At 54.8% G+C, this 27807-nt stretch overlaps 3 protein-coding genes across 12 annotated transcripts in view; 2 read left to right on the top strand and 1 right to left on the bottom strand.

Annotated features, from left to right (window-relative positions):
- Positions 1 to 1195: 1195 nt before the first annotated feature.
- Positions 1196 to 8993, top strand: CHI3L1 (chitinase 3 like 1). 3 transcript variants are annotated; one of them, XM_009238991.4, is made up of 10 exons: positions 1198 to 1370; positions 1622 to 1651; positions 2584 to 2785; positions 3337 to 3393; positions 4151 to 4301; positions 5082 to 5203; positions 6651 to 6774; positions 7287 to 7469; positions 8044 to 8160; positions 8336 to 8993. In XM_009238991.4, exons 1-10 carry the CDS (start codon positions 1346 to 1348, stop codon positions 8474 to 8476), a joined length of 1152 nt encoding a protein of 383 aa, XP_009237266.3. In that variant the 5' UTR covers positions 1198 to 1345; the 3' UTR covers positions 8477 to 8993.
- Positions 8527 to 19998, top strand: MYBPH (myosin binding protein H). Of its 5 annotated transcripts, XM_002809582.4 has the most exons (12): positions 8527 to 8659; positions 9290 to 12262; positions 12352 to 12486; positions 13216 to 13383; positions 15759 to 15847; positions 16221 to 16416; positions 16599 to 16738; positions 17349 to 17508; positions 18423 to 18559; positions 18720 to 18906; positions 19138 to 19188; positions 19722 to 19998. In XM_002809582.4, the coding sequence occupies exons 2-11, from the start codon at positions 12058 to 12060 to the stop codon at positions 19152 to 19154; spliced, it is 1434 nt and encodes a 477-aa protein (XP_002809628.2). In that variant the 5' UTR covers positions 8527 to 8659; positions 9290 to 12057; the 3' UTR covers positions 19155 to 19188; positions 19722 to 19998. The 5 variants fall into 5 exon arrangements, with proteins under 5 accessions (XP_002809628.2, XP_054378725.1, XP_054378728.1 ...); XM_054522750.2 differs by lacking the exons at positions 19138 to 19188; positions 19722 to 19998 and having other exon boundaries at positions 9290 to 10761; positions 11101 to 12262; positions 18720 to 19111; XM_054522753.2 differs by lacking the exons at positions 19138 to 19188; positions 19722 to 19998 and having other exon boundaries at positions 9290 to 10761; positions 11478 to 12262; positions 18720 to 19111.
- A 409-nt stretch (positions 19999 to 20407) lies between these two features.
- Positions 20408 to 27807, bottom strand: part of ADORA1 (adenosine A1 receptor) — a 40297-nt gene continuing 32897 nt past the window's right edge. For all 4 annotated transcript variants that reach the window (NM_001131239.1, XM_054559547.1, XM_054558803.2 and 1 more), the window contains 1 exon segment: positions 20408 to 22625. In NM_001131239.1, coding sequence (NP_001124711.1) covers positions 21986 to 22625 — 640 coding nt within the window. In that variant the 3' untranslated portion in view covers positions 20408 to 21985.

The following is a 27807-nucleotide window of genomic DNA, read 5'->3' on the forward strand; positions in this document are numbered from 1 at the left end:
TGTCTACCTCTCTTACAACGAAGGGAAGGCACTGGCTGAGTTTTAAAGGAAGAGAAAGGGAGAGAGGGAGAGAAGAGGGAGAGAGGAGAGAGATCTCACCAAGAGAGAGCTGCAAAATCAGCCTGGAAAAATTCGAGTATTACCTAACATTAGTGAAAAATAAAGGTACTTTCTTGAGAAGCCCTCAGACCCATTCTGGCTCTTGGAGTTCTGAACTTTTCACTCACTGCCTATTAATTAATGTTAAGCCTGCAAAGAATGGAGTTGTCCTGGATATTTGGCCAAAAAAAAAAAAGTATCCACAAACAGGGACGTAATCAGGCAGAGAGCCTCATTAAGAAGTTTTGTTCTTGTCCTAGGAGTGATGAGAGATCACTGAAGGATTTAGAGAGGGGCCGTATCATCAGGCTTGTGTTCCAAAGCCTCACTGAGAGAGCTGGGGAGCTGACTGATGTGAGATGCTCAGTGCAGTTGCCCCATAGGGCCTGTATTTCCTCCATGGTGCCTCACTGCAGCACCGAGCTTGCAAAAGATCTTCTCTCTTTATGGGAATTTCAAAACAGAAGCAAAATAGCACCAGGGCTTAAAGCATTCTTGGGAATTTCCCCGTCTTTCCCTCTAAATAATCAGCATGTAAATTGCAAAAAAAAAAAAAAAAAAAAAAAGCAGACATGGGCCCAAAAGGGAGTGCTCAGTTTCAGGCTCTTTGCTTTCCTTCCTCCCAAGACTCTCTGGCCCTTACCCAGCCTGAAGACAGAAAGTGTGAGGGGGAGGGTAGGAGGGTAGGTCAAGCAGGGCAATGCTGAGCCTGGGAAGAAAACAACAGCCTTGTTTAGGGCACTGTGGCTTACGTAACTAAATTGTGCCCAGCTTCCACCTGGCCAGGGGCCTGGAGTGAATGCTGAAGATGCAAAGGTAGAGGCTGCCAGAAAAGCCAGGAAATTGCTGGCAAGAAAGGCCAGTGGTGGGGTGCAGGAGTGGGAGGGAGGCTGGGAAATGCGGCTGAGTCACATCTCCGGAAGCCCCCCATCATCACCCTAGTGGCTCTTCTGCTGGCAGGTGCCTCATGAAGACCTGACCCAAGTTTTCAAAACTCTGCAGTTTCTCAACCCTCCTCTGGTAATCCATAGTACTCCCCCGCCTCCACTTGCCAGCCTCGTGATTCCTTCATTGACACATAGCTCAGTTCCCATAAAAGGGCTGGTTTGCCACGTGGGGCAGTGGAGGGGGACAGGTATATAAAGGAAGTACAGGGCCTGGGGAAGAGGCCCTGTCTAGGTAGCTGGCACCAGGAGCCGTGGGCAAGGGAAGAGGCCACACCCTGCCCTGCTCTGCTGCAGCCAGAATGGGTGTGAAGGCGGCTCAAACAGGTATCTGGGCTAGCCAAGGTCAATCCATCAGAGTTGTGGGTTTTCAGGCCCAGACAGCCCGCAGAGCCATCTGCCTGCTGGGTGAGGGACTAAGGGAGTGGGGAGAGGGGGAGGGGAAGCAGAGCCAGGAGAGGGACTGAGGCTGCAACCAGGAGGCAGGGAGGGAGGGGGGGTCTCAGTTGCTTGGGGGAGGGAGCAGGGTGGAAGGGCAGGATGCACTTGCAGGGGTCTGATCCTGGATTTCTCTTCAGGCTTTGTGGTCCTGGTGCTGCTCCAGTGCTGTGAGTAATCCCTCCACCTCCACTTTAAGTCCAGAGGTGTGGCGAGGGCACAGGGCAGATGTGGAGGAGGTCTTAGCTCCAGGGGAACACCTTGCCAGTTTCTTCTGTGCTTCCAATGGCTTCGAAATATTCACGTTTGCTAAACCGGAGTGAGGAGTATATGGATGTTTATTTTACTATACTCTTCAGTATATGTGAAAATTCTCAAAATAAGAAACTTTAAAAGGTCCTGGTTCAGTGAAGGCTTTGACTAACAGCCCCTGGGAGCCACTAGTACAGTTGCCCAGTAGCTGCTTGGATGAGTGATGCCCACATTGTTTGCAGCAGGAGAAACAGAATTAGAGGTGAGGAAGGACTTCCTGGTCCATTGTGATATTGTGCCCCAGCTTGGGGGACATGCCGAGGGAGCACAGGACTGCCATTCCGGGTGGGTTACAAGTTAGAGGCACTCTCACCAGGAGGCAGAGAAAGGTGGGCCAGAGTCCCTCATGGATGAAGGACCTCACTGCAGGTCACTAAAGGTGCCAGCCTGAAAGCCAGGGCCGTCTGTGACACAGTCTATCTTGGGCCTTCCCCTCCCACAAAGCCACTGCTTCCAGGAAGCCTGCTGTGCTGGCACCAAGTCCCATTTCACCCTTATTCACCAGCTCCTACCCTTCCCCCACACAGTGCCTGTAGCACTGTATTCATCCCCTGCATTTGATCTTTTCTAAGTATTTTCAGAATAGGCCTTATTTTCACCAGTCAGAGAACTCCCCAGAGGCAGGGGGACCTGAACCAGCTCCTTTCATTTAAGAATTCTGACTTTGCTCACAATCTGCACCCCACTCCTCCCTACCCACCCCCACACCCCATTGGTGCTCAGCTCTGGGCTCAGCCTGAGGTCTCTTGCCGAATCTCGGCCCAGGCCCCACCCCAGACTTCTCCTTCAGGCTCTGCATACAAACTGGTCTGCTACTACACGAGCTGGTCCCAGTACCGGGAAGGCGATGGGAGCTGCTTCCCAGATGCCATTGACCGCTTCTTGTGTACCCACATCATCTACAGCTTTGCCAATATAAGCAACGATCACATCGACACCTGGGAGTGGAATGATGTGACGCTCTACGGCATGCTCAACACACTCAAGAACAGGTTGGGCCAGGGCTGGCCAGGAGAGGAGGGACCAGCTGGGCTGGTCCCAGGGCAGGGCAACCCCACTCAGGAGGATGGGCGAGGCCCCACCCTACTCACCTATGGTTGGAGAATTAGAGGGGCTTGGCTTAAATGGATGGAGGGGATGACCGTAGGTGCTGGGCAATATTTGAGGTGACGAGAGACTGTAGACGGAAGCGCAGCTGAGCCCCTCTGGGAGAGGGGAACCCTCTCCTGCCCCTAACGTGCTCTCCGGGGAGCATGGAAAATGAGCAAGACTCTACATTGCCATACTCTTTCTTCTCCACTGCGGAAAACAAAAATGGGCAGCAGACCTCAGAGTAACTCCCATGAAGCCTGTGACCCCTCAGAGCTCCACCACTGTGAATCTCTGTGGGATTCCCATGATGTCCTATGGGAGGACATCAGCAGCCTAACCCAGCCTCTCACCCAAAGCAGGAAACCTACTATGGCCTCTCAGACATGGGGCCACCCGGTGTCATGACAACCTCATTCCACCCCTGCCCTCCCCACCTCCCTGTGCCCCACAGGAACCCCAACCTGAAGACTCTCCTGTCTGTGGGAGGATGGAACTTTGGGTCTCAAAGGTAGGAGCCTCTCCCCAGGGGCAGGACGGCAGAGGATGATGGTATAGGAGTGAGGAGCTTGGGTCTCCCCCACCCACTGTATGGATGTTCCAGGGGCTCCAGACTGGTTAGGTACACGGCCTACCTGGTTGTCAGGGGCCTGCCTGATGTGTAGCAAAGAAAGCAGAGCCCAGAGAGGGAGTGGGACTTGCCAAGAGTCACACAGCAAGTTAACAATGGATCTCCCGATTCCCTGCCGATGCTCTATTTACTACCTCACAGGCCCGAAAATATGGGACTTCTGGGGCTACCGCCATTAGCGCTGGAAAGAGAGAGATGGAAACCAATGGGGAAATTAAGGAGTGGGGAGACCCTGGGAGGAGTCTTCGGATTAGGTGGGGTTGGAGCAGGGCTTGAAATGGGGGTGGGTATGGCCATCGTTGGCACCCATGTGCTGGGTGCTCTCTCTGTGTCCAGCACCCTGTCTCCCCATGATCCCATGTTGTCCCCACAACAGCACGGTGAGCTGTTATAATTGTCCCCATTTTACAACCTTTCACAGTGGCTGGCTAGTAAGTGATAGAGCCAGACTTGGAAACCTGGAATGCCTGGCTCTAAGGCACATGCATGCCTGGAGGCGACCCCTGTCCCAATCATGCCCTCCCAGAGCTGTGTGGCCTCAGGATCCCAGCTCTGCAGGTCCTGGAAACCCCACCAGAGGCCCAAGGCACCTAGCATATCAGTGCTGAGCACGCTACGGGGCTGATTTTGGTCCTAGATTTTCCAAGATAGCCTCCAACACCCAGAGTCGTCGGACTTTCATCAAGTCAGTACCGCCATTTCTGCGCACCCATGGCTTTGATGGGCTGGACCTTGCCTGGCTCTACCCTGGACAGAGAGATAAGCAGCATTTTACCGCCCTAATCAAGGTGCTGGTCAGGTCAGGGACAGGCAGGGAGGTGGGCAGGCATGAGGGAATGGGGTGGGCTAGAAGGCGGCGTCAACTGCTGTCCTCCTGAGGACAGGTAAAAAGGGACTTCAGCCTCGGGGCAGTGTCCTGGGACCCTGTGCCCTGAAGATCTCACATAGCAAGGAAGGCTTCTTGTGACCATGGTGGGAGGTGGGAGTGGGGTTCTAAGAGGTGGAAGGTTGTGACTGAGCGGAGCACCCACTTAGCACTACCCACTTAGTGCAATGCCCATTGTCCACCCTTCGATCCCATACTGATGCCACCCATACCCAGCATGCACTGTGTCCAGCAGCTCTCAGCTCTGCCTGGGGGCAGCCCAAGCATCTCCAGTTACCAGGGGCAGAAGGAGAGTCTAAACAAATTGTTCACAATACCAACAGAAATCACCTTAACTTTGGGATTTCATATACCAGCTAGAACAAAGCACAGACTGAAAGGCAAATGTCTCCCAAAGTTGTCTGCGGGCCAATAGGGGTCCCGATGCTCCCTCCAGGACAGGGAGTAATTGAGTGCTGATGGGTATGCACGGGTTTGGGGACAAGATTAGTCAGTTTTTTAGGAAAAGGATGGGTGGCCTGAGGATGGGACCACTGATGAGCCACTTTATCACTTCCACTAGGCCCCAGGCAGGTTAGGGAGTATAGCAAATGGGATGCACAAGAGACCTAGGCCCCCCTCGATGAGTCTACCTCTCATGCCACTTGAGACCCTTTCTCTCACCTGCCTGTCTCCCATCTAGGAAATGAAGGCCGAATTTATAAAGGAAGCCCAGCCAGGGAAAAAGCAGCTCCTGCTCAGCGCCGCAGTGTCTGCGGGGAAGGTCACCATTGACAGCAGCTATGACATTGCCGAGATATCCCAGTGAGTCCCCTGCCCCAGGCAGCCTCCCCAGAACCTCTGCCAACACTCCTGTTTCCCTGCCACCCCCAGCCCTAGCACTCCATGTAGACTGAGGACACTGGGCTTCCAGTCCCAGTTCTTCCAAAGCCTTGATGTGTGACCTTGAGCAAGTCACTTCCCTGCCCTGTGCCTCAGTTTCCCCATTTGTCAAATGAGGCATAACAATCCTTTCCTTTCCTTTTTCACTTGGGCTGTTGCTGAGCAGTTGAGAGAGCTGCTATGAAAGTATTTTGGAAAGGGAAGTGGAGAAAGCTATTCAATCTCTCCAGCTATTGCAGAGTATTTTCTCCACACCAGGCTGAGCAGAGTGCTGGGCCCTGGAGAGGCCGCACAGCAGCCTCTTTCTAGAGCGCTGGGGAGTCCTCAAGGCTCTCTCACACACACAGGCCTCCCCCTTTCCTGTTGGCCCCACGCCTCATCCTCACCCCACCCCTCATGCCTGTGAGGAACAAGGAACAGCCAAGCAGCCTCATCTCTCCTGAGAGCAGAGCCATGGGTCTTGGAAAACCCAGGAGTAAGGAACAAAGACTCTTCAAAATGACTTCAGAGCTTTCTTTAGGATCCCAGGGAGGTGTAAACTCAGTGCTTAATTAAATGGATTCTTTAGAGGGTGAGAAACAGGTGGCTGTCAACCATTTGCCCCACATATCCGTATTCTTGCAATCCATCCCCAGTGGGCTCACCGGTGCAGGTGTGCAAAACCTCCTCCCACCCCAGTCATATTAGGTTCAGGTCATCCTTTGGTCCTGCTCTTTCCCCACCAGGCTGTCTGTTGATGCTACTTTTAATCTGCTTTCACTAAGATAAGCCTGGCAGAAGTGGTGGGGGTAAGGTGGGATGGAGGCCAGCTCCCAAATGTGTGCTGGGCATAACAGAAGACCCATTCTTGACTGAAGTGCCCTTGTGGGACCCTGAGCCCGTGCCCTGGAGTGGCACAGGAAGGTGTGCCAGCAATTGGGACCAAGGTCACTGGGGACTGCTGGGGTTCAGGCTAGTGGCCTGTCTGGCTGCTGTCTGCTTCCCTCGTTCACATCCTGCTGGAGCCTTAAATGGGAGCCCAAAAACTTTTCTTTCTTTTTTTTTTTTTTTGAGACAAAATCTCACTCTGTTGCCCAGGCTGGAGTGCAGTGGCACAACCTCTGCCGCCCGGGTTCAAGCAATTCTCCTGCCTCAGCCTCCCGAGTAGCTGGGATTACAGGTGCCTGCCACCACGCCTGGCTAATTTTTGTAGTTTGAGTAACGATGGGGTTTCACCATCTTGGCCAGGCTGGTCTTGAACTCCTGACCTCATGATCCACCCGCCTCAGCCTCCCGAAGTGCTGGGATTCCAGGTGTGAGCCACCACGCCCGGCCTAAAGCTTTTCTATTAATAATTTCCTGCCTCACCCTCCATCCCCTTCCTCCTCAGACACCTGGATTTCATTAGCATCATGACCTACGATTTTCATGGAGCCTGGCGAGGGACCACAGGCCATCACAGTCCCCTGTTCCGAGGCCAGGAGGATGCAAGTCCTGACAGATTCAGCAACACTGTGAGTTCCCAGAAGGAGGGAGGGAGGGCCAGGAGTGGGCTGCAAGACCTGCCATCTGCCAGTGCTCACACACCAACCCTCTAGTCCTCAGTACAGTCCTGCAAGAGGGGGGTTATGAGGCCCATTCCACAGATAAGGAAACTGAGGCCCAAAGTCTGGGCGTGCTCCGTTGCTCTGGGAAGGTGATCTGCAGGGTAAATGGAGTGAGGGCAGGGGGCTGAATGGGGAGAGGCTGGGAGCCGAGGAGGTAGGAGTCATTGTGCCCCCAGAGCCAACCACCTGATTTCTGCATCTGTCAAATAGTAATAGTCCCTTCCTATGCCTCAAAGGATTTTTTTCAAGAATAAAACTGTAAAATTCACTTTAAAGTGACATGATCAGTTCCCAGAGGGACTGGGGAATCCCCAGTGTACCATATACCAATAACCCCTGCTAAGGCAGCAGTATTGATTGCTCAACCTTCCGCACCTGCGCACTAACTGCTCACGTTGTTCCCACCCTACCCCACCCAGGACTATGCTGTGGGGTACATGTTGAGGCTGGAGGCTCCTGCCAGTAAGCTGGTGATGGGCATCCCCACCTTCGGGAGGAGCTTCACTCTGGCTTCTTCTGAGACTGGTGTTGGAGCCCCAATCTCAGGACCAGGAATTCCAGGCCGGTTCACCAAGGAGGCAGGGACCCTTGCCTACTATGAGGTAATGAAGTTAGGGGAGAAGGTAGGATTCCCCCACACCACCAGCAGCCCTGGGGAAGATGATTCCCCACCGCATTCTTGCTTTTTCTCCTTTGGGAATAAAGAAAATGTCCGGTTGCCCCAGCATGCCTGAGGAAGTGGAAGGGAGAGGTTAGGACATTTGTTGCTGAAAGTCTCCAGCAGGTACAGGCACATGGGCCTGTACCACTAGGCCCCTGGGATATCCCTCTGGCTATGGGGCTGAGGTCTTCCTTCCAGCCCAGGAAAGAGCAGAGGTCAAGAGGCAGATTTTTTGTTTCACTCTAGCCTCTGCTACTCTGTGTGGCCTTGGGCCTGTCCTCAGTGTCAACCAGCAGGCCTCACATCTCTGTTTAAATGGAAGAAGCTAAAGAGAGCCAAGGCAGCCACCATCTCTGGGACATTTGCATCTGTTTTATGCGGCCTGCAGACCCTGGAGAGAGTGAGGCTGCAGGATGGAGCAGGAGCCAAAAGAGATTTGAGGAGTGGTGTCTCCTGGTGACCTGCAAGGTCTCGGCACGACTCCCCACATTACCTTTCCCCTGTTATCTGCTCAGATCTGTGACTTCCTCCGCGGAGCCACAGTCCATAGAATCCTCGGCCAGCAGGTCCCCTATGCAACCAAGGGCAACCAGTGGGTAGGATACGACGACCAGGAAAGCGTCAAAAGCAAGGTAGGCTTCCCCAAGGCCACGCCTCAGGACAAAGAGAAAGAAGGAGGCCCCGCTCCCAGCAGCCAGATTCCTGTCCCTTGCACTGAGGGCTGGGCTGGGCTCACAGAGCACATGTGCCCTGTACACACACTGGGTCAGGGAACCCAGCCCTGCTCCTCTGGGCCTCCCCTGCCAGGTGCAGTACCTGAAGGAAAGGCAGCTGGCAGGCGCCATGGTATGGGCCCTGGACCTGGATGACTTCCAGGGTTCCTTCTGCGGCCAGGATCTGCGATTCCCTCTCACCAATGCCATCAAGGATGCACTCGCTGCAACTTAGCCCTCTGTTCTTCTGCACACAGCACGAGGGCCAAGGATGCCCTGTCCCCCTCTGGCTCCAGCTGGCCAGGAGCCTGATCACCTGCCCTGCTGAGTCCCAGGCTGAGCCTCAGTCTCCATCCCTTGGAGCCTATGCAGAGGGCCACAACACACAGATTTGAGCTCAGCCCTGGTGGACAGGGAGGTAGGGATGGGGCTGTGGGGATAGTGAGGCATCGCAATGTAAGACTCGGGATTAGTACACACTTGTTGATTAATGGAAGTGTTTACAGACCCCCAAGCCTGGCAAGGGAATTTCTTCAACTCCCTGCCCCCCAGCCCTCCTTATCAAAGGACACCATTTTGGCAAGCTCTATCACCAAGTAGCCAAACATCCTACAAGACACAGTGACCATACTAATGATACCCTCTGCAAAGCCCAGCTTGAAACCTTCACTTACGAATGTAATCATGTCCCCTATCCTACTTCCCCTTCCTAATTCCACAGCTGCTCAATAAAGTACAAGAGCTTAACAGTGTATTGGTGCTTTGCTTTGGTCTATCTTTGAGCACCCACTAGACCCATTGGACTCACCTCCCCCATCTCTTCTGGATTCCTTCCTCTGAGGCTTGGGACCCCTGAGCTTACAGAGATGAGGCCACCATGTCCTCTGCCTAGCCGCAAAGAGCCCCAGTGGGAGGCCAGCGTCCTCAGATTCACCTGCCTTGGATTTAACCCAAGCATGGCTGATGGCCTTCCAAATATTAAAGTCATTGCCATCCAGATTTCTAAATTAAATTCCCTGTTGAAAGAAACGTTTTCTGTTTCCTGAAGGCTAGCAGGCCCTGGGAAAGACGGCTTTTCATCCCAACACTCCATCTCTTCTGATCCACGGGAAGGTGGTGGGAGCAAATCACAGGACCAGGTTAGAAAGCCCTGAACCCTGGACCCTCAGGGCCAGCAGGAAATGCAGGTGTCATCTCATGCACCCTCCTGCCTCTTGGGACTGGAGTCCCTGCAGAGTGCTTGAGAGATGGCCCTCCAGCCTCCCAGTGAGGGGCAGCTGATTACCTTGGAAGCAACCCATTCCATGGCTGGGCTGAAATCTGTCAACAGTCCTAGTGCTGGGCTTAGCCCTTTGTTCTGCTCACCCCTCCCCTAACACTCATCCCTCCACCCATTCAGAGATCAAAGTACCTCTGCTCAAGCTGGCCTGAGATAGGAGGTCGGGAGGATGTGATGGGGTGACTCAGAAGAATAGACAGATTTTCAGCCTTTATGAGGTGGAGATGCTTTCATCAGGCTTCTGTTGAATTCCCAGGGCCCCAGGAATACCTCTATCCAAAAAGACTCCAGATACTCACCCCAAAACTAAAGAGAATTGATTTGTGGTTTCTCTGATGTTTGGATTATCTGTGACAGGATAATCACAAATTGGCCTGATGGTTTGTGACTCCAGTTTGAAGTGGAGGGAAGGAGAAAATATCTGAAATCTGAACCAGCTGGAGCTGGGCAGATACTACTGACCCCAAGGTCGCAGCCCTGCTGAAGGCGAAGAAAACAAGGACTCAGCAAGGCGTGGGGTGGGGTGTGGGGAGGGGGTACCTGGCATTTCACCTCTGGCTGGTGGGGCCAAGTATTCCTTAATCTCTGCCACTGCCCACCCCACCACACAGGGATCTTTGAAACCCCAGGGCTGCAAGCCCTTGTGGGCAGCCAACCGCCCTCCCCTGGGGCCACCCTTCCCCCAGCCTGGGACAGGCTCTCCGGGGCTGACTCAGTGTCCTGTGGGGTTAGTCACATTCGCTTATAGCTGCAGAGTCAGAGGCCAAGGATGGAGATCGGGTCTCCAGGACCCGCTCCCTGACTGGCAAGACGTGGAGTCGCCTAGCAGAGGGCGAGGGCATCCAGGGAGGGCCAGATCCAGAGGCTCCCAGGCCCTGCACTGCCACTCCCCAGCAGAGACAGCAGGGTTGAGAGGCAGCCACACCCTGGTGTCCCCAGTCCCCAGGAAAGGGAAGAGCATGCATGCTGCTGAGGGCCCTGAATAAATCACGTTTACTTATTTTTAAATTGTGAGCACATCTTACATGCTAAAGAGTGCATAAATGTATCTGTTTAATTTGAAGAATAACTATGTAGTAAGAACCTGTGTAACCACCACCCAGGTCAGGAAAGGAAACCTCATCCACGGATGCACCTTGAAGAAGAGAGCCTGGTGTTGACTGCATTTGGATTTAATGTAGATGAGACAGATCAGACGCACCATTTTTGTGTGCCTTGCTCTTCTGCTCATCACTGGGTCTGTGAGTAGCTGAAGTTGCTCATTTGACCCCATATTTTGCTTTACAGTTGCATAAACACTCCACAGTTATTTATCCATCCTACTGTTGAGGGACAGCTGTTTTCCCCCACATTTCAACAATTACAAATAACATTACCATGAATCTTCTTCTCCATGTCTCCTGGGGCATGTGTGGGTGTTACATGAGCGGCACAGCTGGGTCACGGAGTAGGCACCTCATCCATTTTACTAGGCACTAGTAAAACTCTCACATTTTCCAGAGTGACTGCTCCAATACCAGCAATAAAAGTTCTTAATGTTCTCCCTCCTTCCTGACACATGGCATTTTCTGGCTTTCCAGTGATTCCCAGTCGTAACATTTCATTGAACAAATGAATCAACGACTAGAAATCTGGCCATATCTGCCTCCTTTGGCACACTGAGAAAGCCCATGCCTACAGCCTGCTTGGAAGAGTCTAGAAGCTTCAGAGTGCTCTCCTCCACTAGGGCATCTTCCAGATCTGCCTACGACTGCACCCCACTCCGAAGGGCGAGGGGTTCTCTGTAATAGGTGGAAAACTGAAGCCCACAGCAGGCATCAGGGGAGACTAGCTCCTTACCAGCCACCCAACTGAAACAGGAGCCAGGAGACTTAGTGCCCCTTCCTGGGGTTCCAATGCTGGAGGACCATCCTCTGAGCAGCTCCACCCTCAGCATCTCAATTCCCTCCCTCTCTAGGGCCCTCAGCCTCACACAGCACGGGCGAGAGTCCCTGGGAACTGTGGGAGCCCAGGGAATGTGGACTGCAGAGACAAAGCTGGGAGTGCTCACAAGGAAGCCTGTCCCAAACTGTCAGGGCCCCAGCACCCAGTCTGAGAAGCTCTGGGCACAAGTGGCCCCGTAGACGCCAGACACACAGAGCCTGAGCTGGGCTCATTCTCCAGATAGAAGTTCTTCCTCCCATTGCCCTGACACCTGGCACGCGGCCTGCTCGATGTCCCATCTAACCCATCTGCGCCCTCCCCCAGCTGGGCATCAGCACCCTGGCTGTTGAAGGCCAGTCGGGGTGATGGATGAGGGAGTGACTCCTCAAGGGGCCCTTGTGGTTCCTCCCCCAGAGCTATTCCTGGCCTGGGCGCCTCTCCACCCTCCAGTCCTCCTGCTTGACCTGACCCCACAGCTGGGAATCGTTTGCTGGGGGTGGGGCAGCCCCTGACTATATAAGCCTGGACCTAGGTGTCCCAGGCACCCTAGAGGCCCAGGCCCCCCAACGGCTGACCCCTGCACACTCCAGCCTGGCCCCCCAGCCAGTCCAGCAATGATGGAAAAAAACACCTCCGAGGGCCCTGCCTGCAGTCCAGAGGAGACCACATCTGAATCTGCCAAGGTGCCCACCGCAGAGCCTCCCGGAGAAGTGGCAGTATCAGAGTCCACCGGGGAAGAGCAGGTGCCCAAGCCGCAGGCCCCTGCCCCACAGGCCCCCGCAGCCTCCACAGCCACTAAGTCTGCACCCCCAAGTGAAGGTGATTGAAGGTGGGGCAGGGGGAGGAGGGAGGCAGGCATGTCAGGGGTGGAGGGGAGCTCTTGGCCATGAACCTCTTCGTCTCTCCAGATGTCCCCAGTGCCCCACTGCTGCTGACCCTGGAGGATGTGAGCAACAGCTCCGTGACTGTGAGCTGGGAGCCCCCAGAGAGGCTGGGGAGGCTGGGCCTCCAGGGCTATGTCCTGGAGCTCTGCAGAGAGGGAGGTGAGTGCTGAGCTAAGTCTTGCATACACCCAGGGGAGGGTGTCATGGAGGGCTGCAGGGACAAGTGTGCAGGCCCTGTGGTTGGTCAGTCTGGGAGAGATACAGAAGGAGGGGATGCGAGCAGTGGGCTCCTCAACCCACCCACCTGCCCTTTCTTGTTCCACCAGCAGGAGAGCAAGAAAGGGTAGGTGGGTGGGTTGAGGGGCTCCTTTGTCCTCAGCTCCAAGGAGCCTCTGAGTAAGGGAAGGGTAAGGGGACACTGGGTTCTCCTTTGGCAAGAAGGGAAGGAAGTGCTAAGTCTCAGAGGACCCCGAAGTGTAGGAAGTGGAGAGGGAGGAGCTGGAGGGGGGAATGCTAGCATAAGAGAAAGTGAGGAGAAAGCAGGAATGGGGTGGGGGTGTGGTGGCCACATCCCTGCTGCCACTGTCCCCCTCCATGGCCCAAGTCCAGGCTGGCCTCTGCCTCTGCCCCTACCTTGCTGTGTGACTTTGCAAATGTGTCCAACCCTCTCTGGGCTTCAACAACCTCATCTCTGGCCACAATTTCAGGGCTCTAACATCAGATGTCTTTGATGCCATTTGACAAGGAGTCAGGGAAGGCAAACAAGGGGAAAATGAGGCCCAGAGAGGGAGGCTGATTTCCCCAGATCACCAGCAGGAAAAGAAGCCCCATGGAGAGGGGTGCCTGTGGCCACATTGCAAAGCCCTCACACTCTCTCCATCCCTTTAGCCTCGGAGTGGGTGCCTGTGAGTGCCCGACCCATGATGGTGACCCAGCAGACCGTGCGGAACCTGGCTCTGGGAGACAAGTTCCTCCTACGCGTGTCTGCAGTGAGTTCCGCAGGGGCTGGCCCACCGGCCATGCTGGACCAGCCCATCCACATCCGAGAAAACATAGGTAAAGCCCATCCTGGCCTTCAGCTCCCCAGCCCTTCCCAAACATCTAATGGAGAAACTGAGGCCCTCAGGTAGAGGGAACCAGGCAGTCATTTCCCCCGTCCCACGCTCACATGCACAAGCCACACGCTATCACCATCTTGCCTTAAGAAAGTTCCAGGTTCCTTAGCAGCAAGGGGCCTCTGAAGGTCTAAGAAGCCATTTCCCTGAGTGGTCCAGCCCCCATGCCTTGAGAAAGGGGCTCAGAAACAAAAGGTCAAGTTCCCTGGGTCACCTGCTCAATGCTAAGAGTCCATCTGTTCTTTCTCCCATCTAATCTCAATCTCTCCAGTGGCCATAAATGCTCATTTTCTGCCCATTTCTTGTGGCCTGGGTTCCAGATTCTCTCAAAGGTCTTGAAACAGAGAGAAGGCCCTGCTTGCCCCTTGTTCCACCATGGCCCTAGTGGAAAGAAAAAGAGGGTCTGCAAAAGGCCCATGAAGACTTCTCCGTTGCAGAGGGCATACCTCACTGGGGCCCCGCCGGCCAGCTGCCATCCCCATTGCTAATATTTCTATTTGCAAGGTGCATTAGCCTCATTCCTCCCCTCGCTCCCCTCCCAGAGCTGATCGGGTTTCAGTCTGTTAATGACAGTGAGTCATTTGGTCTGATCTGAGGTCTCTGGGGACAGCACAGTCCCCCAGGGTGAGGAGAGACACAGGCAGGCAGGTGGCTTGAGGCCTTCTCCACCTTCCTTCTTGCTCCTCCACTAGGGGATGGATGGTTTCTGGTAGCTCTAGACAAGGCCTCCAGAAGGAGAGGGGATCCACAGAAGGGGTCAAGTCTGCATTCAAAAGGAAATGCTCAGCTCTGAGGCCTGAGAGACATGGGAACCATGGGGTTAGGGAGCTTAGATTCATAGACTATCGAGGCCCACGGAGATCCCAAGGAGCCCAGGGCATCCCTTGAGGTCACCCAGCCTTTTATTGGCCGTCCCAGAGTCTGATGCCTACACAGGACCACTGATGCCCCACTGCACTGCAGAGCATCTTCTCTGGTGGCACCCAAAACCCAAGCCTCCCAACCCTAATTCCCAGCCTTTGGCTCTAGGTAAGATGTGACCCCACCAGGCAGCTGCAGTATGGCCGTGTCTACTCTAGTCCTGGAGGTGCCAGGAAGGCCTCTTGGTTGGGAGGGTGCTGGGCTTTCCCCAGGGAACCAGGGAGCTCTCAGCCCCTGAGGCCCAGCATTGATGGACCCAGCCAGACTCAGCGCCCACTTCTCCATTCAAATTCCTCTGGCAGGAGAGAAGGGGATTTCCTGGAGAGAAGAGGGAGAGGAGGCTGTGAACAAGCGGGGAACAGCCAGGCTTGTCACAGGGCAGAGTGGGGGCCCTGTCCAGGATCCTTGGCTGCTCAGCTGTCTCTCCTTGGCCACCTGGAGCTGCCAAGCATTCTTGACCCCCTGCAGCTGTCCCTAGAGCATTCCATGCCTGAGCTCCCACAGCCAAGTGCCCACTCAGCTAATCCTCAGAGACACCGTGTTCCTTCTCACTGTCTCATCCTCCTCCGCCCTGTGTGCCACCAACCAACTGCTGCCACCTGTTTGCTGCTGAGGAGCCTCAGTCATGGCCCCAGCACCCACCCCGGGGGACAGGGGTGGTGGCCACTGCAGCTTCCCTTAGAATGCCCAGGGGCTTCAGTGGTTGCCCCTGACCAGATGAGGGTCAGAAGGTCATTCCTTAGCATAGCAGGCGGCTGAAATAGGACTTCAGGAAGGACTTCCCGGCTCTGAGACTAACAGATTATGGGAGGGTGACAGAGGAAGAAGGGGGGATACCTGCCCTGGCTTCACTTAGGAAGGGAAAGATCCTAAACCACTCAATAGGGCCTGGAGACAGAGGAATGGACAAACAGGGTTTCACAAGGGCTTCTCTGAAAGTCCTGGGCTTGTGGAGGGCGGGGGATATTGGAGCAGGAAGACAGCAGTGGCCTCCCCTTCCTAGAAGTGCAGCCTGACAGGTGCAGCACCTGCTCCCCAGCAGGGGGAGACAGAGAGTCAGCTGGGGCCCATCTGGTGCTTGGGAATGCCTGGGCTGCAGGGCAAATCCCATCCTGGCAGAGTTGAGGCGCCAAGGGAGTGCCCAGGATGCTTACCAGTTCACACTATGGAGGCGCTGACCTCCTGAAACCTCCTGCTCCCTTAAGGGATTTGGGCCCCTAGGCCTCAGGAGTGAGAGCTTCACCCTTCCTGCAAGGAGGGACCCCACGGCAGCCAGGCACACCCAGGACCCTCCTCCCAGCCAGCATCCCTCACCAGCTGTCCCCTGCCCCACCTCAGAAACCCCAATCAGCCACCCCACTGCACTGCTAAGCCCAGACTCTTGCTTTGATCCAGAGGCCCCCAAGATCCGTGTCCCCCGCCACTTCCGTCAGACCTACATCCGCCAGGTGGGAGAGACGGTCAACCTGCAAATCCCCTTCCAGGTGGGTATTCCCCCCACCAAGGGTAAGAGCCTGGGTTGGAACCAGGGCCCCCATTTAAAGGGAGCCTGGGAGATGGCAGGATCTCCAAGGGTCCGGCCTAGACCCAGCGAGACGGCCTTATCCTCCCGCAATCATGCACATGACTCATCGGTGATTTTCAGCCTGGGGATGGGCAGGTGGGCCCCCGGAGCAGGCTGGACACCTGGAGGATGTAGCTCTGGGCAGCACCTGTGGCTCCAGCCTCTGCTGCCCCTGCTGAGAAGGGCCAATGGGACAGGCTTCCCCGAGAACAGCTCCAGAGACTCCTGGAGTTAAGCAGGTGTGGGGACTCTGGCACCTCCCTACACTCACCCTGGGGGCTCCTCCCTGCCAGGGGAAGCCTAAGCCTCAAGCCAAATGGACCCACAACGGCCATGCCCTGGACAGCCAGCGGGTGAGCGTGCGCACCGGGGACCAGGACTCCATCCTCTTCATTCGCTCAGCCCAGCGCTCTGACTCTGGCCGCTATGAGCTCACCGTGTGCGTGGAAGACCTGGAGGCCAAGGCAGTCATTGACATCCTGGTGATTGGTATGGAGCCAGGGGAACAGTGCTGCCTCATGGGGGACCTGGACTCCCCGACCTCCTATCCCAGAGCTGATGGCTGATGGGAGCAGGCCAAGGGAGTGTGGCAGGAGACAAATTTTGGGTGTGGGGGCTCTGTGGCCAGCCTGGCCCTCACACTCACTTCCCCTCGCACTCTGGACCTACAGAGAAACCTGGACCCCCCAGCGGCATCCGGCTCCTGGACGTCTGGGGCTGCAATGCTGCTCTTCAGTGGACGCCACCCCAGGACACAGGCAACACAGAGCTCCTGGGCTACACGGTGCAGAAGGCAGACAAAAAGACAGGGGTGAGGCTGGCTGAGGCAAAGTGGGGTTGGGGTACGAAGTGGTCAACGTGGTGGGGAAGGCCCATCCCACTGAGTCTAGGGACCGAGTCTAGGGATCGAGTTCTTGTCTGCCCACCGCTAACCTGACTCCCTAGGAGGCCCTTAGCAAGACTCTTCCTCTCTGGACCTCAGATGCCTCCTGAAGACTGTGAAGAGGGCTGGCCCGGGCTGTCTGAAGCCTTTCAAGTTCTGGAGCCACGCTTCTCAAATCTTAATGTCCACATGAGTCACCTGGGGAGCTTGCTAAGAGGCAGAGTCTGACTCAGTAGGTCCAGGGTGGGGGCTGAGGGCCTGCATTTCTAAGACGTTTCCAGGTGATGCTGAAGTGGCACATTCATGGGCCACACTTGGCGCACGAAGGCTCTGGGATTCTCTGAGGACCCTACAGAGGTCACCTGAGGGACCCAGGGGCCCCTTCTTCCAATTCAATGTCCCTGAGGCCCAAAGCTGGATGGTTCAGCATCCCAGGGTTGGGGGCATGGAATGAGTTCCTGTGAGGAGAGGGCTCCAGGGTAAGCAGGGAGGGTGAGGACAGGGGTGAGAAATGAGGGTGACACCCGGGGCCCTGCAGCAATGGTTCACAGTGCTGGAGCGCTACCACCCAACCACCTGCACCATCTCTGACCTCATCATCGGCAACTCGTACTCCTTCCGGGTCTTCTCAGAAAACCTGTGTGGACTCAGCGCCTCGGCCACCATCACCAAGGAGCTCGCCCACATCCAGAAGGCAGGTGGGTTTGGGCCTGGAGCTGGCTGTGCTAACTCTCTCCCTGTCCCTGCCTCTTCCTTGCCATCTCTGCACCCCTCTCTCTGGGTTTCTTCTGGGCCCCTGCCCCTGGAACACTTGCTGTCCCCTCACTCCACAGCTATGCGTACACACACACGGAGTGGCTGTGAAGTAGTGAAAGTGGTTGGCTGATTTTAACACATCAGAGCAAATCCACACAAATGAAAGATGCCCCTTTGGAGGCTGTGTACTTATTCCAAAGAGGTGTGTGGCTGCCAGCATCACAGCAGCCGCCGAGTCTCAGGCAGTGAGTGTCCGAAGGGAATCTAAAGGGTGACTTGTGCATGGTTGGGTAGTGTGCTAAAAAGGGTGAGTTTGCTAAAACAAGCCTCCCAACCCTAATACATACCACATAGATGGACAAGAGAGATAGGAGTATTTACTGTCTCCACACAGGCACCTGACCCTTTTGCGTCAAATGTTAAACCCCGGGCCCTTTTCCCTGTCCCTTGTGTGCCCCAAGGCCCTCTCCGACCCACAGTCTGTGTGGGTTCCAGAAGGCAAACTTTTTTAACACTAGCCTGAACTGCACAGAATTAGGAAGAAATTTTTGTTTAAAAAAGGAAAGCCAGTCAAGTATCCAACGACAAACACAAAGGAAACCCAGCATCTCTGAGTTGCTAGCATCCACCTTCTGCCAAGATGCTCTCATCTCTGGTTTTTCCACCTTCTCGTCTCTACTCATCACCCTGACCCACCCAGCTACAGTCTCAGCTTTCTCTGCCTCTTTGAGATTGTCCAAGTTCCCGCAAATAAGCCGTGACTTGCTATCCATAGATCTTGGATCATAGTCAGTCCTAACAGGTCTCCTTCACTCCTGTAAGCTCAGATTCACCCGACTTTCTCCCCTGAACCCAGATATTGCTGCCAAACCTAAAGGGTTTATTGAGCGAGACTTCTCAGAAGCCCCCTCATTCACCCAGCCACTGGCTGACCACACCTCCACCCCTGGCTACAGCACCCAGCTGTTCTGCAGTGTCCGAGCTTCACCCAAGGTGAGGGTCCAGGCCCTGTTGTGCCCTGGGCTGGTGGGGGCAGGTGGGAACAGCAGGGCTGAGGAATCCTCCAGGCGTCCACACCTAAGCCTGGGGATAGCCATTGGGGGCCCCGCCCCAGTCCACACCTCCCCAGCTGTCTTCTGACCATGCCTCCCAGCCCAAGATCATCTGGATGAAAAACAAGATGGAGATCCAGGGCAACCCCAAATACCGCGCCCTTTCTGAGCAAGGCGTCTGCACCCTGGAGATCCGGAAACCCAGCCCGTTTGATTCTGGGGTCTACACCTGCAAGGCCATCAATGTGCTAGGGGAGGCATCTGTGGACTGCCGGCTGGAGGTCAAAGGTGAGAGTTTGAGGATGGGAGAACAGGAGTAAGCACCTCTCTGGAGCTGGACTAGAGGCAGCAGAGAGCTTAAAATCAAGGCAGAAGAGAAGGGGTACTAAGATTGGGGTCAGGTTGTGCCGATTACTTTCCAAGCAGGAGGATGGACAGGTGTAGAAGAGGGTGTGTAACCGTGAAACTTGCTAGTTCCCCGCCACTTCCCCCAAGCTCTAACTGCAGCATCTCTTCCAGCCTCAGCCACGCACTGAAGAGCCACGGGAGGAGGCTGTGATGAGGAACCAGGTAAATGGCTTGACCCACCCCCTCTGTTACCTCTGCGGGCAGCACAGAAGCGGAGAGGAGGCCGGGAGCAGGGGGTTGGGGTGAGAAGGGAAGGTGGTGGTCAGCTCTGGGTACAAACTTGTGGACACAGGCAACTAGCACGCATGTCCAGAGACTCACAGTGACGTTGCAGGGCCAGGCGATGCCAGTGTCGCCTAGAAGGGGTGTGATTCCGTGGACCGCCACACGACCAGAGTCTACTTCCAGCTCTGAGTGACCTTCAGCAAGGGTGTTCTCTTTGGACACATTCTCTCATCCGAAAACTGGGGATAACAACCTTTCCTTGCCTTCCTTCCCCTGGGGGCTCTGAGGCTCTTCATATGTACGGAAGTATCTAGAACTGCAGTGGGCAGAGCTCAGACTTGGGCATTGCGCCTGAGGGAGGAAGGCCTGGTGAGGAAGAGGGTGCTGCTCCCCCTCCCCGCTCTGCACCTCTCTGACCTGCAGCCGAGCTCTGCTCACACCAGGGGCTCAGGAAGCATGTCCTCCTCCAGGTGCTGCAGGCCTGAGGGGCCAGGTCCGCCAGGCCCACAGTCAAACTCCAGAGATGCCCAAGACCCCCGCTTCCATAGCGACGGCTGATGGAACCGCCCCTGGTACCTGCTGGCCTCCCTCCCCCAGAGGCTGGTGTCCAGAACTCAGGAATGGGCCTGGTAGGCCCCAGGCCAGACTAACTGGGCTCAAGGGGTGCTGGAAGGCACAGAGATTGGAGTGCCCTGCGGAGTTGCACACTAGGTGGGAAGCATTCAAATAAAGATGCGTGGTGTTACAGTGCGGGGCCTCTGTGCCAGTGAGCGACATCATGTAGGGGGAGGCGCTGTGTCACAAGGAGGGGGGGTGTCTGAATGTTTCACCATGAGGGGGTCTCCAGATATGTCACCAAGAGGAAGATGCCAGTGGGAGAGGTCTCAGGATGTCATGGCTGGGGCGGGGAGGTGGAGGGATGGGGGGTGTTCTGGACCTGTGAGTTTTCAGGATCTCCCTTCCTGATCAGGATTTGCTACCTCCAGTGCGTAACTATGGAAACAGACACACCCTCTCTGGAACCTTCCTTGCTTGAATGCCTCCACATGCCCCCTCTCGCAGCTCCTCCCGGCCCCCATCATTGCTTCCTCTCTGCTGAAGCTGTCTTGTTGCCCTCAACAGTGGTGGGGATGGGCGCCCAGCAATATGCTCTCCACAGGGTTCACAGTTTTTTATTAGTCACATAGGCCTCCCTTGGGAGCCAGGGCACACCCAATTTCCAACAGAGGGAAGGGCTTGGAAGCAAGTCCTGGAGTTGACACTCATGTTCAGAAGGTCAACTCGATGGCCACCTCCCCTCCCTCGCCCCCCGACACAGGGGCTCCAGGATCCCCCGCCTCACCGCACCCCCACAGGGGCTCCAGGCTCCCCCGCCTCACCCTCCCCCACAGGGGCTCCAGGATCCCCCGCCTCACCGCACCCCCACAGGGGCTCCAGGCTCCCCCGCCTCACCCTCCCACACAGGGGCTCCAGGCTCCCCCACCTTGCCCCCTAACACAGGGGCTCCAGGCTTGGCAGGGCATGGGTTGGTCCTTCCCCGGATCCCTAAAGTCCTAGACCCCCGGACACCTGCAACAGAGCTTCCGAAGCCCCTGAAAACCCAACCAAATACTAGGGGTATTGAGGGATTCACATGACAGCAAGGCCTTCCCGTACACGCTCTCAGGGGGGTACTCTCCTCTGCCTGCTGCAGCCTGCTAAACTCACCCCGGGGGGGCCCACAGTCAACACTGAGTCCTTACAGACACTTTCCCTCGTCCACCCTGTTCCCAGGCAGGCAGAATGCTCCCGAGTTGGCATGTCTAGGGTTCTCCTCTCCATCAGGCCCAGAAGCAGCAGAGATGGGGTCACCTAGGACAGTCCAGGCCAGGCATTGGGCAGGCCAGTGGAGCTGGTGGCCCAGATGACAGTTAATTACACTCCAGGCTCTCCCCGGAAAGCTCAGGGCAAGAAGGAGGGCTCAGAGCTGCCACCTCGTGGCTGTTTGAGGCCAGCACCTACCGCACCAAGCTCACTCCCCAGGGCGTGAAGCCAGCACTCCAGCAAATATCAGAAATGATTTCTGAACCTACCCTTTCTGCCTCTCCCACGTACAATCCTGGGCTGGCCCAGGGCAAGGAGAGCAGGCACCCTAGCACCTGGTATGGCCTGGGGCCCAGAGTCCTCAGAGGTGGGAACGGAGGCTCCTTGATTCCTGCCCCTTAGCTGCCTCTGGCCAGTCTCTCCTACAGAACAGGCCAGTGCATCCTCAACCTCTCTCCTTCCATCCGTCTCAGAGGGGATACTCTCCTCTCCTTAAGCTTGGTCCTGGGGCTGCACCACCAACATCTAAGACAAGCAGACTCCCCTGCCTCACTGCAGAAGCCCAAGCACCTTCTCCCAGCCCAGGTGGCTCCTCTGCAGTCTCGGCCTCCCCAGGACCTGCCCAGCCCTGAAGCGCTGGACTGCTCGTGGGATGGTCAGGCAGGTGGGGGCTCAGGACACTCTTGCCTCTAGACACCTGGTCCCTCCGTAGGATCCTTGCCCTCCCAAGCCTCCTGCAAGGCCCAGAGGTGTAGGATAGTTAACTCCTAGTGGAGGGACCACACTCTGTGGGTATCTCTTCAGAGCCTCCCCCATGCCCCCGGCCCACAGCCCAGCTGGGGCAGGCTCAGGGAGACCCCTGGGACAGTGGCAGGTGAGGACTGGACTGAGACCCCACTGGATGTGGGCTGGTGGGAGCAGAAGGCGGGGTCTAGTCATCAGGCCTCTCTTCTGGGAGATCCTCGTCAATGGGAGGTGCGGGCTGGCAGCGGAAATTGTCGTTCCAAATCTTAAGGAAGGTGACACGGAACTTCTGGATGCGGAAGGCGTAGACAATGGGGTTCATGGCCGAGTTGCCGTGCGTGAGGAAGATGGCAATGTAGGTAAGGATGCTGGGCTTGTGGCAGGACGGGCAGAAGAGGGTGATGCAGTTGAGGATGTGCAAAGGCAGCCAGCTGAGGGCAAAGAGGAAGAGGATGAGGGCCAGCGACTTGGCGATCTTCAGCTCCTTCCCATAGTACTTCTGCGGGTCGCCGGAGGAGGCCGACACCTTCTTGTTGAGCTGCTTGCGGATTAGGTAGAAGACCTCCAGGTAGATGAGGACCATGAGGAGAAGCGGGGGCAGCACCCACACGAAGAAGTTGAAGTAGACCATGTACTCCATGCTGATGACCTTCTCGAACTCGCACTTGATCACGGGCTCCCCCATGCTGCCGTTGGCTGCCCAGGCCCGCTCCACCGCACTCAGATTGTTCCAGCCAAACATAGGGGTCAGTCCCACCACGAAGGAGAGGATCCAGCAGCCGGCAATGGCCACCGCCGCCCTCCGGGGGGTCACCACCATCTTGTACCTGGGGGAGAGGAGGGCAGAGTGTGAGGATCTGCCTCCCAGCTGCCTCGAAAGGCCCCTCTGAGGCATGCCAGGGGCCTCTAGGAGGAGCACCCTCCCCATCCAGGGCCCGGTGAGCGGGGAGGCGCATGTCTTTTGCCGAGGGCCGAGTCTTCGGGATCTAAGATTTAGTGCTTGCCATGCATTGGCTTATTCTCCTGCAGAGAGAGGAAATCCTGATTAATGGCAAAAATAATAATAGAAAATCACAGAGGAGCTCCTTTAGGAATTTCAAGGAAATGACCACAGTAAAAATTGCTCCCATGTGCTCAGCATGCCCCCACTGGTTATCTCATCATTGCTTCATGACAGCCTTTGTCGCGTAGCAAGTCACCAGCAGAATGAGGACTGCCCAATTGGCAGATCAGGAAACTGAGGCTCAAAGTAATCACAGGATCTGCCCAAGGCCACATGGAAGGTGGCAGCGCTGTCCCGTGCTTCCTAAAACACGTCCACACTGACCGAAACACCCAGGTGATTAACAAAACATCCCTTCTCTTGGGCCAGCAGACACAACTGTCATTTTAAAAAATCTCTCACACAACCCTCCTTCCCTTGGCCTTGTCCCGTACTCCCCTGCCATGCCCCATCTCCCACCTCCATATTAACCTCCCATTTCCCCTTCCAATCACTGTGCAGCACTTACCTCCTAAGGGCTTGATCTCAAGAACCAGCTCTGCATTCCCAAGCTAACTGGGAATGATGCTCAGGAAAGAAAACTGAAATCACTGAGCATCTACTACATTCTAGATACCTTCAGTCATTCATTCATGCATTTACGCATGCATACATGGATGCATTCATTCAGCAAGCATTTGTCGAGTGCTTTCCGTGCTAGGCATTGCTCTCTGTGCTGAGAATAAGATAAAAGATCCCTGCTTCTACATATCTCACATTTTGGGTGAAGAGACAGATAACACAAAAGCAAGAAAATAAACAGACAACTATAGATCATGATATGTCTTTAAAGGAAATAGGTTGAGTCAAGGGCTAGAGCTTTCTAACTTTTTTCGTGTCATGACCCACAAAGAAGATAGAAACATCTGGATGATGAGGCTGCTCATGAGCCACAAGGGTTGGGCGTTTTCATATCTCAGGGGTTCCTACTTCCCTTTAAACCACTCTAGCCAGCAGCCATCATGGCTTCTGCCCACACACTGGCCTTGGAGACAGTGCCAAGGGCTGGGTCTCTCCCAGCTCTGTGCTGAGGAGCCAGCTGAGCAGCAGCAGCTTGCCCAGTTGTTATTTTCCAATGCAGCTTCTGAAATGGATGGAGCGCCCTCCTGAGCATGTAAACAGCTCCTGAGACCCAGGAGTGTGAAGGGAGAGGCTGCCGACTGTTTCCTTCTGCCCCAGGGATGCAGAATCTGCGGCTTTCTCCTGCATGGTGATGATGCTTAAAGTCTGTCTCGCCCCAGACAATGCTTCTCCTAGATCCTTTACCATCCATCAAAGCCCACCTGCTCTGTGAAGACTATAGGGGTAGAAGGGAGACAATTTGCAGAGTGAGAGGAACCAAATGCTCCTCTCCACCCCATTTAGAAGACAAGGACTAGAAGAGACCTTTGGAATCTCATTTTCTATCCCTTCATTGTCCCAGTGAAGAAATTGAGGACTAGATGACTCCAACACCTTTGGAGCAGTTCCCCTCTCCTACCCTGTGATCATAGGATTCTTGTGCCCCAGACCACCACCACCAAGGGGCCTGAGAGGTAACCAGTTCACTTGTGCCTCTGAAGTTTTCTTAGATACAATCCTCACTCTCTTGCTGTAATTGAAGCCCATTCCCTCCTCTGTACCCTCAGCAGAATGGCCAGACCTTGTGCAGACACTGGGAGTCAGAAGACCCAAACTTGGGCCACCAGTCTGCAACTTGCTAGATCAATGTCTCCTCTGTAAAAAGACCTACTTCAGAGGGGGAGGATCAAATGAGATACTATGTGTGCAAGTACTCTGTAAACACCCGACCAGTATTCCTTTGCCTGAGCTCTTCTTACCCCTCCAAGCTCCAAGACAAATGGCCACCTGGAAAACTCCAGTATCTCCGGATGCTCAGCAAACACAGCCTAAGGGCTATTTAAACATCTTGCTCACATCTTGTTCCTGACCATCTCAAAGTGTTCCCCACAGATATGGTGTCCTCTCAGATATGGTGGAAAAAGTTCTGGGCATGAGTCTACGGGGAAGACCAAAGGAATGTCGGTCATTCTGAAGGCTGAGGAATGCTGTCTCAGCAGCCACACAGCGGAGAGTGGGGCCAGATCCCCAGGTGAACCTCAGCAGGGAAAGAGAGCTGCTGCTGCAGAGAGGACGGGGCCAGGTGTCCTGCCTACCCCCACCACCCATCACATCTGCCATTTATACCATATTTATCATTTACAAATCCCTTTCTCAGTCCTGTCTCAGGTAATCCTCATAACTGCTGCTGTGGTGAGCACAGCAGATAAGGGAATCCCCATTTCACCGATTAGAAGCTCCACTGGCCTGGGTCTCCTGACTCCAAGCCCAGCTCTCCTTCAGCGTGCCAGGCTGACTGTGGGTTGTTGAGATGCAGATGATTGGCAGGTTGAAAATATCCCTTGCCTAAGAGATTTAAAAGGAGAACTTCAAGACCCTGCCCAAGGAAGGTACCACCCAGAGTCAGTGGGGTGGGCTAGGTGACCTCTGGTGCTGCCGTCCAGCCTATGGATTGGGGGATCTAGCCTGGGACTGACATCAGGGCAGTGATGACCTATGGAGAGAGGAGAGGTAGACAGTGATAGCCCTAGACAGGAGAGAGTGAGGAGACTTCTAGCTACAGAGGTGGGTCCCTCCCCTCTTCTCTCCTCACCCCTCACCCTTCTGACCGCCCGGAGCCCCCAGGGTTAAAGCTTTCCTGGGGCTCCTCCAGGACCCAGTCCCAGCAGACCCTGCAGCTTAGGGTATCAGCTCTCATCTGTTTTTCTTGCTATTTTCTCCCTGGTGGGAAAGGGCTGGACCCAAGACCTTGGCTGAGGTGGGGCAGGCTGTCACAGGAAGGGCTGCCTCCCAGGGCCAGGGGAGAAGCTCACCTCTCCTTACACGTGGGAAAGGAGGCAGAGGCTGCAAGTCCTGGGGCACGCATGGGGTGGGGGTGTGTGGAAGGTGCCTCTGACTGTTGGAAATACCCCTCCCAAGTCCACGGCATCCCCGAGGGCTGTGCTGGGAGCTAAGCAGGGAGATGCTGCTCTCAGGAGTGTGCAGCTCAGGCAGGCACGAATGGGAGAGCAACAGAACAGAGACAGGAAAACACCAAGTGGGGCCCTTTCCACAGGCCAGCAGGGCAGACAGTACCTTAAAGATAGCCCTGAGGTTGCCAGGCAAGGTGGCTCACACCTGTAATCCCAGCACTTTGGCAGGCCGAGGCAGGTGGATCACCTGAGGTTGGGAGTTCAAGACCAGCCTGGCCAACATGGTGAAACCCCGTCTCTACTAGAAAATAAAATAAAATACAAAATTAGTCAGGCATGGTGGCGCATGCTTGTAATCCCAGCTACTTGGGAGGCTGAGGTAGGAGAATCGCTTGAACCCAGGAGGCGGAGGTTGCAGTGAGCCAAGATCGCGCCATTGCACTCCAGCCTGGGCAACAAGAGCGAAAATCTGTCTCAAAAAAAAAAAAAAATAGCCCTGAGGGAACCAGGGAGAGTCCCACCTCCAGAATCTCCTTCAAAGTGCATAAAATCCCACAAGGAATGAGACGTTCCTTTGGGTTAAGAGTTGCCTTCTCTGTGTGCTATTTATTTATTTAGTTTATTGAGACAGGGGTCCCCCTATGTTGCCCAGGCTGGTCTCGAGCACCTGCGCTCAAGCAATTCTCCCACCTCCACCTCCTGAAGTTCTGGAATTACAGGTATGAGCCACCACGCCCACCTGCATGTTATTTTTAAAAGCTGAAATAACATGAACTCCATAGTATGAATTAGTTTATTAGTTGGAACTTCTCATTGATGATGATAACATGACAAGACTAAGTCCCCGGAGCAATAGGCTACAGAGACCCTGAGAGGGAAAGGGATCACTTGAGGAGAGAAATGGAAGAGGGTTCCCATTGAGCCTCTCAGTGTTAGCAAGAGCTGGTGGCTGAACAGAAAAGGATTTCATATCATAGCTGCTGCAAGAGTGTCAGTATGGTTTAGAGGTGGAAATGAGGGAATGAAGTCTACAAATCCTGTGTCCAAATAGGGCAGGGCAGAGAAAGCCATTGGTTCTTCCCCGGACACCCTGGCAGGGCTGCCGTAGGAGGGGTGGGAGATTCTGGAGGCTAAGTGAGGAAGGAGCTCGAAAATAATAGTTATCTGATCAACAATAACAACAATAAAAATGCTGGTAAGCGCTAACATTTATTTCTATGTGCTGGGCACTGACTGTTTATTTATTTATTTAAGAGATAGGCTCTCACTCTGTCTCCTAGGCTGGAGTGCAGTGGCGCAATCACAGTTAACTGTAACCTCAAACTCCTGGGTTCAAGAGATCCTTCCACCTCAGCCTCCTGAGTAGCTGGGACAAGTGTATGCCACCATGCCCAGCTATTTTTAAGTGTTTTTGTAGAGAAGGGGGTCTCACTATGTTGACCAGGCTGATCTCAAACTCCAGGGCTCAAGTGATCCTCCTGCTTTGGCCTCCCAAAGTGCTGGGATTACAGGCGTGCGCCACTGCGCCCAGCCCTGGGCACTGACTTTATAGACATGGTTTTATTGATACTTCAGTGCAACCCTATCACTTAGATACTACAGGTTGAGCATCCCTAATGTGAAAATCCAAAAGCCCAAATGCTCCAAAATTCAACACTACTTGAATGCCAACAAGACGCTCAAAGAAAATGTTCATTTGAGCATTTCAGATTTCCAGATTAGGGAGGCTCAGCCAGCGAGTATAATGCAAATATTTCAAAATCTGAAAAAATCCAAAATTGGAAACACGTCTGGTCCCACACATTTTGGATAAGGGATACTCAACCTGTGTCATTATTCTCAATTCCTAATTGCAGTAACTGAGACTTGGAGAGATTAGAAAACATGTCCAAGGCCACTCTGCCAGGAAAAAGCAGGAAAAGAATTTCTAAGACTCCAGTATGTCCAAGTGCAAAGCCCATATTGGACCCAGCTCTGCCACTCTGGGAGATGGAG

This window comes from Pongo abelii, chromosome 1, assembly GCF_028885655.2.
Source record: "Pongo abelii isolate AG06213 chromosome 1, NHGRI_mPonAbe1-v2.0_pri, whole genome shotgun sequence".
NCBI lineage: Eukaryota > Metazoa > Chordata > Mammalia > Primates > Hominidae > Pongo > Pongo abelii.

Excerpts from the sequence above, each read along its gene's own strand:
- CHI3L1 (XM_054558659.1), top strand. The coding sequence starts at position 1,346 with ATGGGTGTGAAGGCGGCTCAAACAG. Across the intron at positions 3,394-4,150 it reads TGGAACTTTGGGTCTCAAAG|ATTTTCCAAGATAGCCTCCA; the intron begins GTAGGAGCCTCT and ends TTTTGGTCCTAG. Across the intron at positions 6,775-7,286 it reads CTGACAGATTCAGCAACACT|GACTATGCTGTGGGGTACAT; the intron begins GTGAGTTCCCAG and ends TACCCCACCCAG.
- MYBPH (XM_054522750.2), top strand. The coding sequence starts at position 12,058 with ATGATGGAAAAAAACACCTCCGAGGGCCCTGCCTGCAGTCCAGAGGAG. Across the intron at positions 15,848-16,220 it reads ACCTGCAAATCCCCTTCCAG|GGGAAGCCTAAGCCTCAAGC; the intron begins GTGGGTATTCCC and ends CCTCCCTGCCAG. Across the intron at positions 16,739-17,348 it reads AGGCAGACAAAAAGACAGGG|CAATGGTTCACAGTGCTGGA; the intron begins GTGAGGCTGGCT and ends GGGGCCCTGCAG.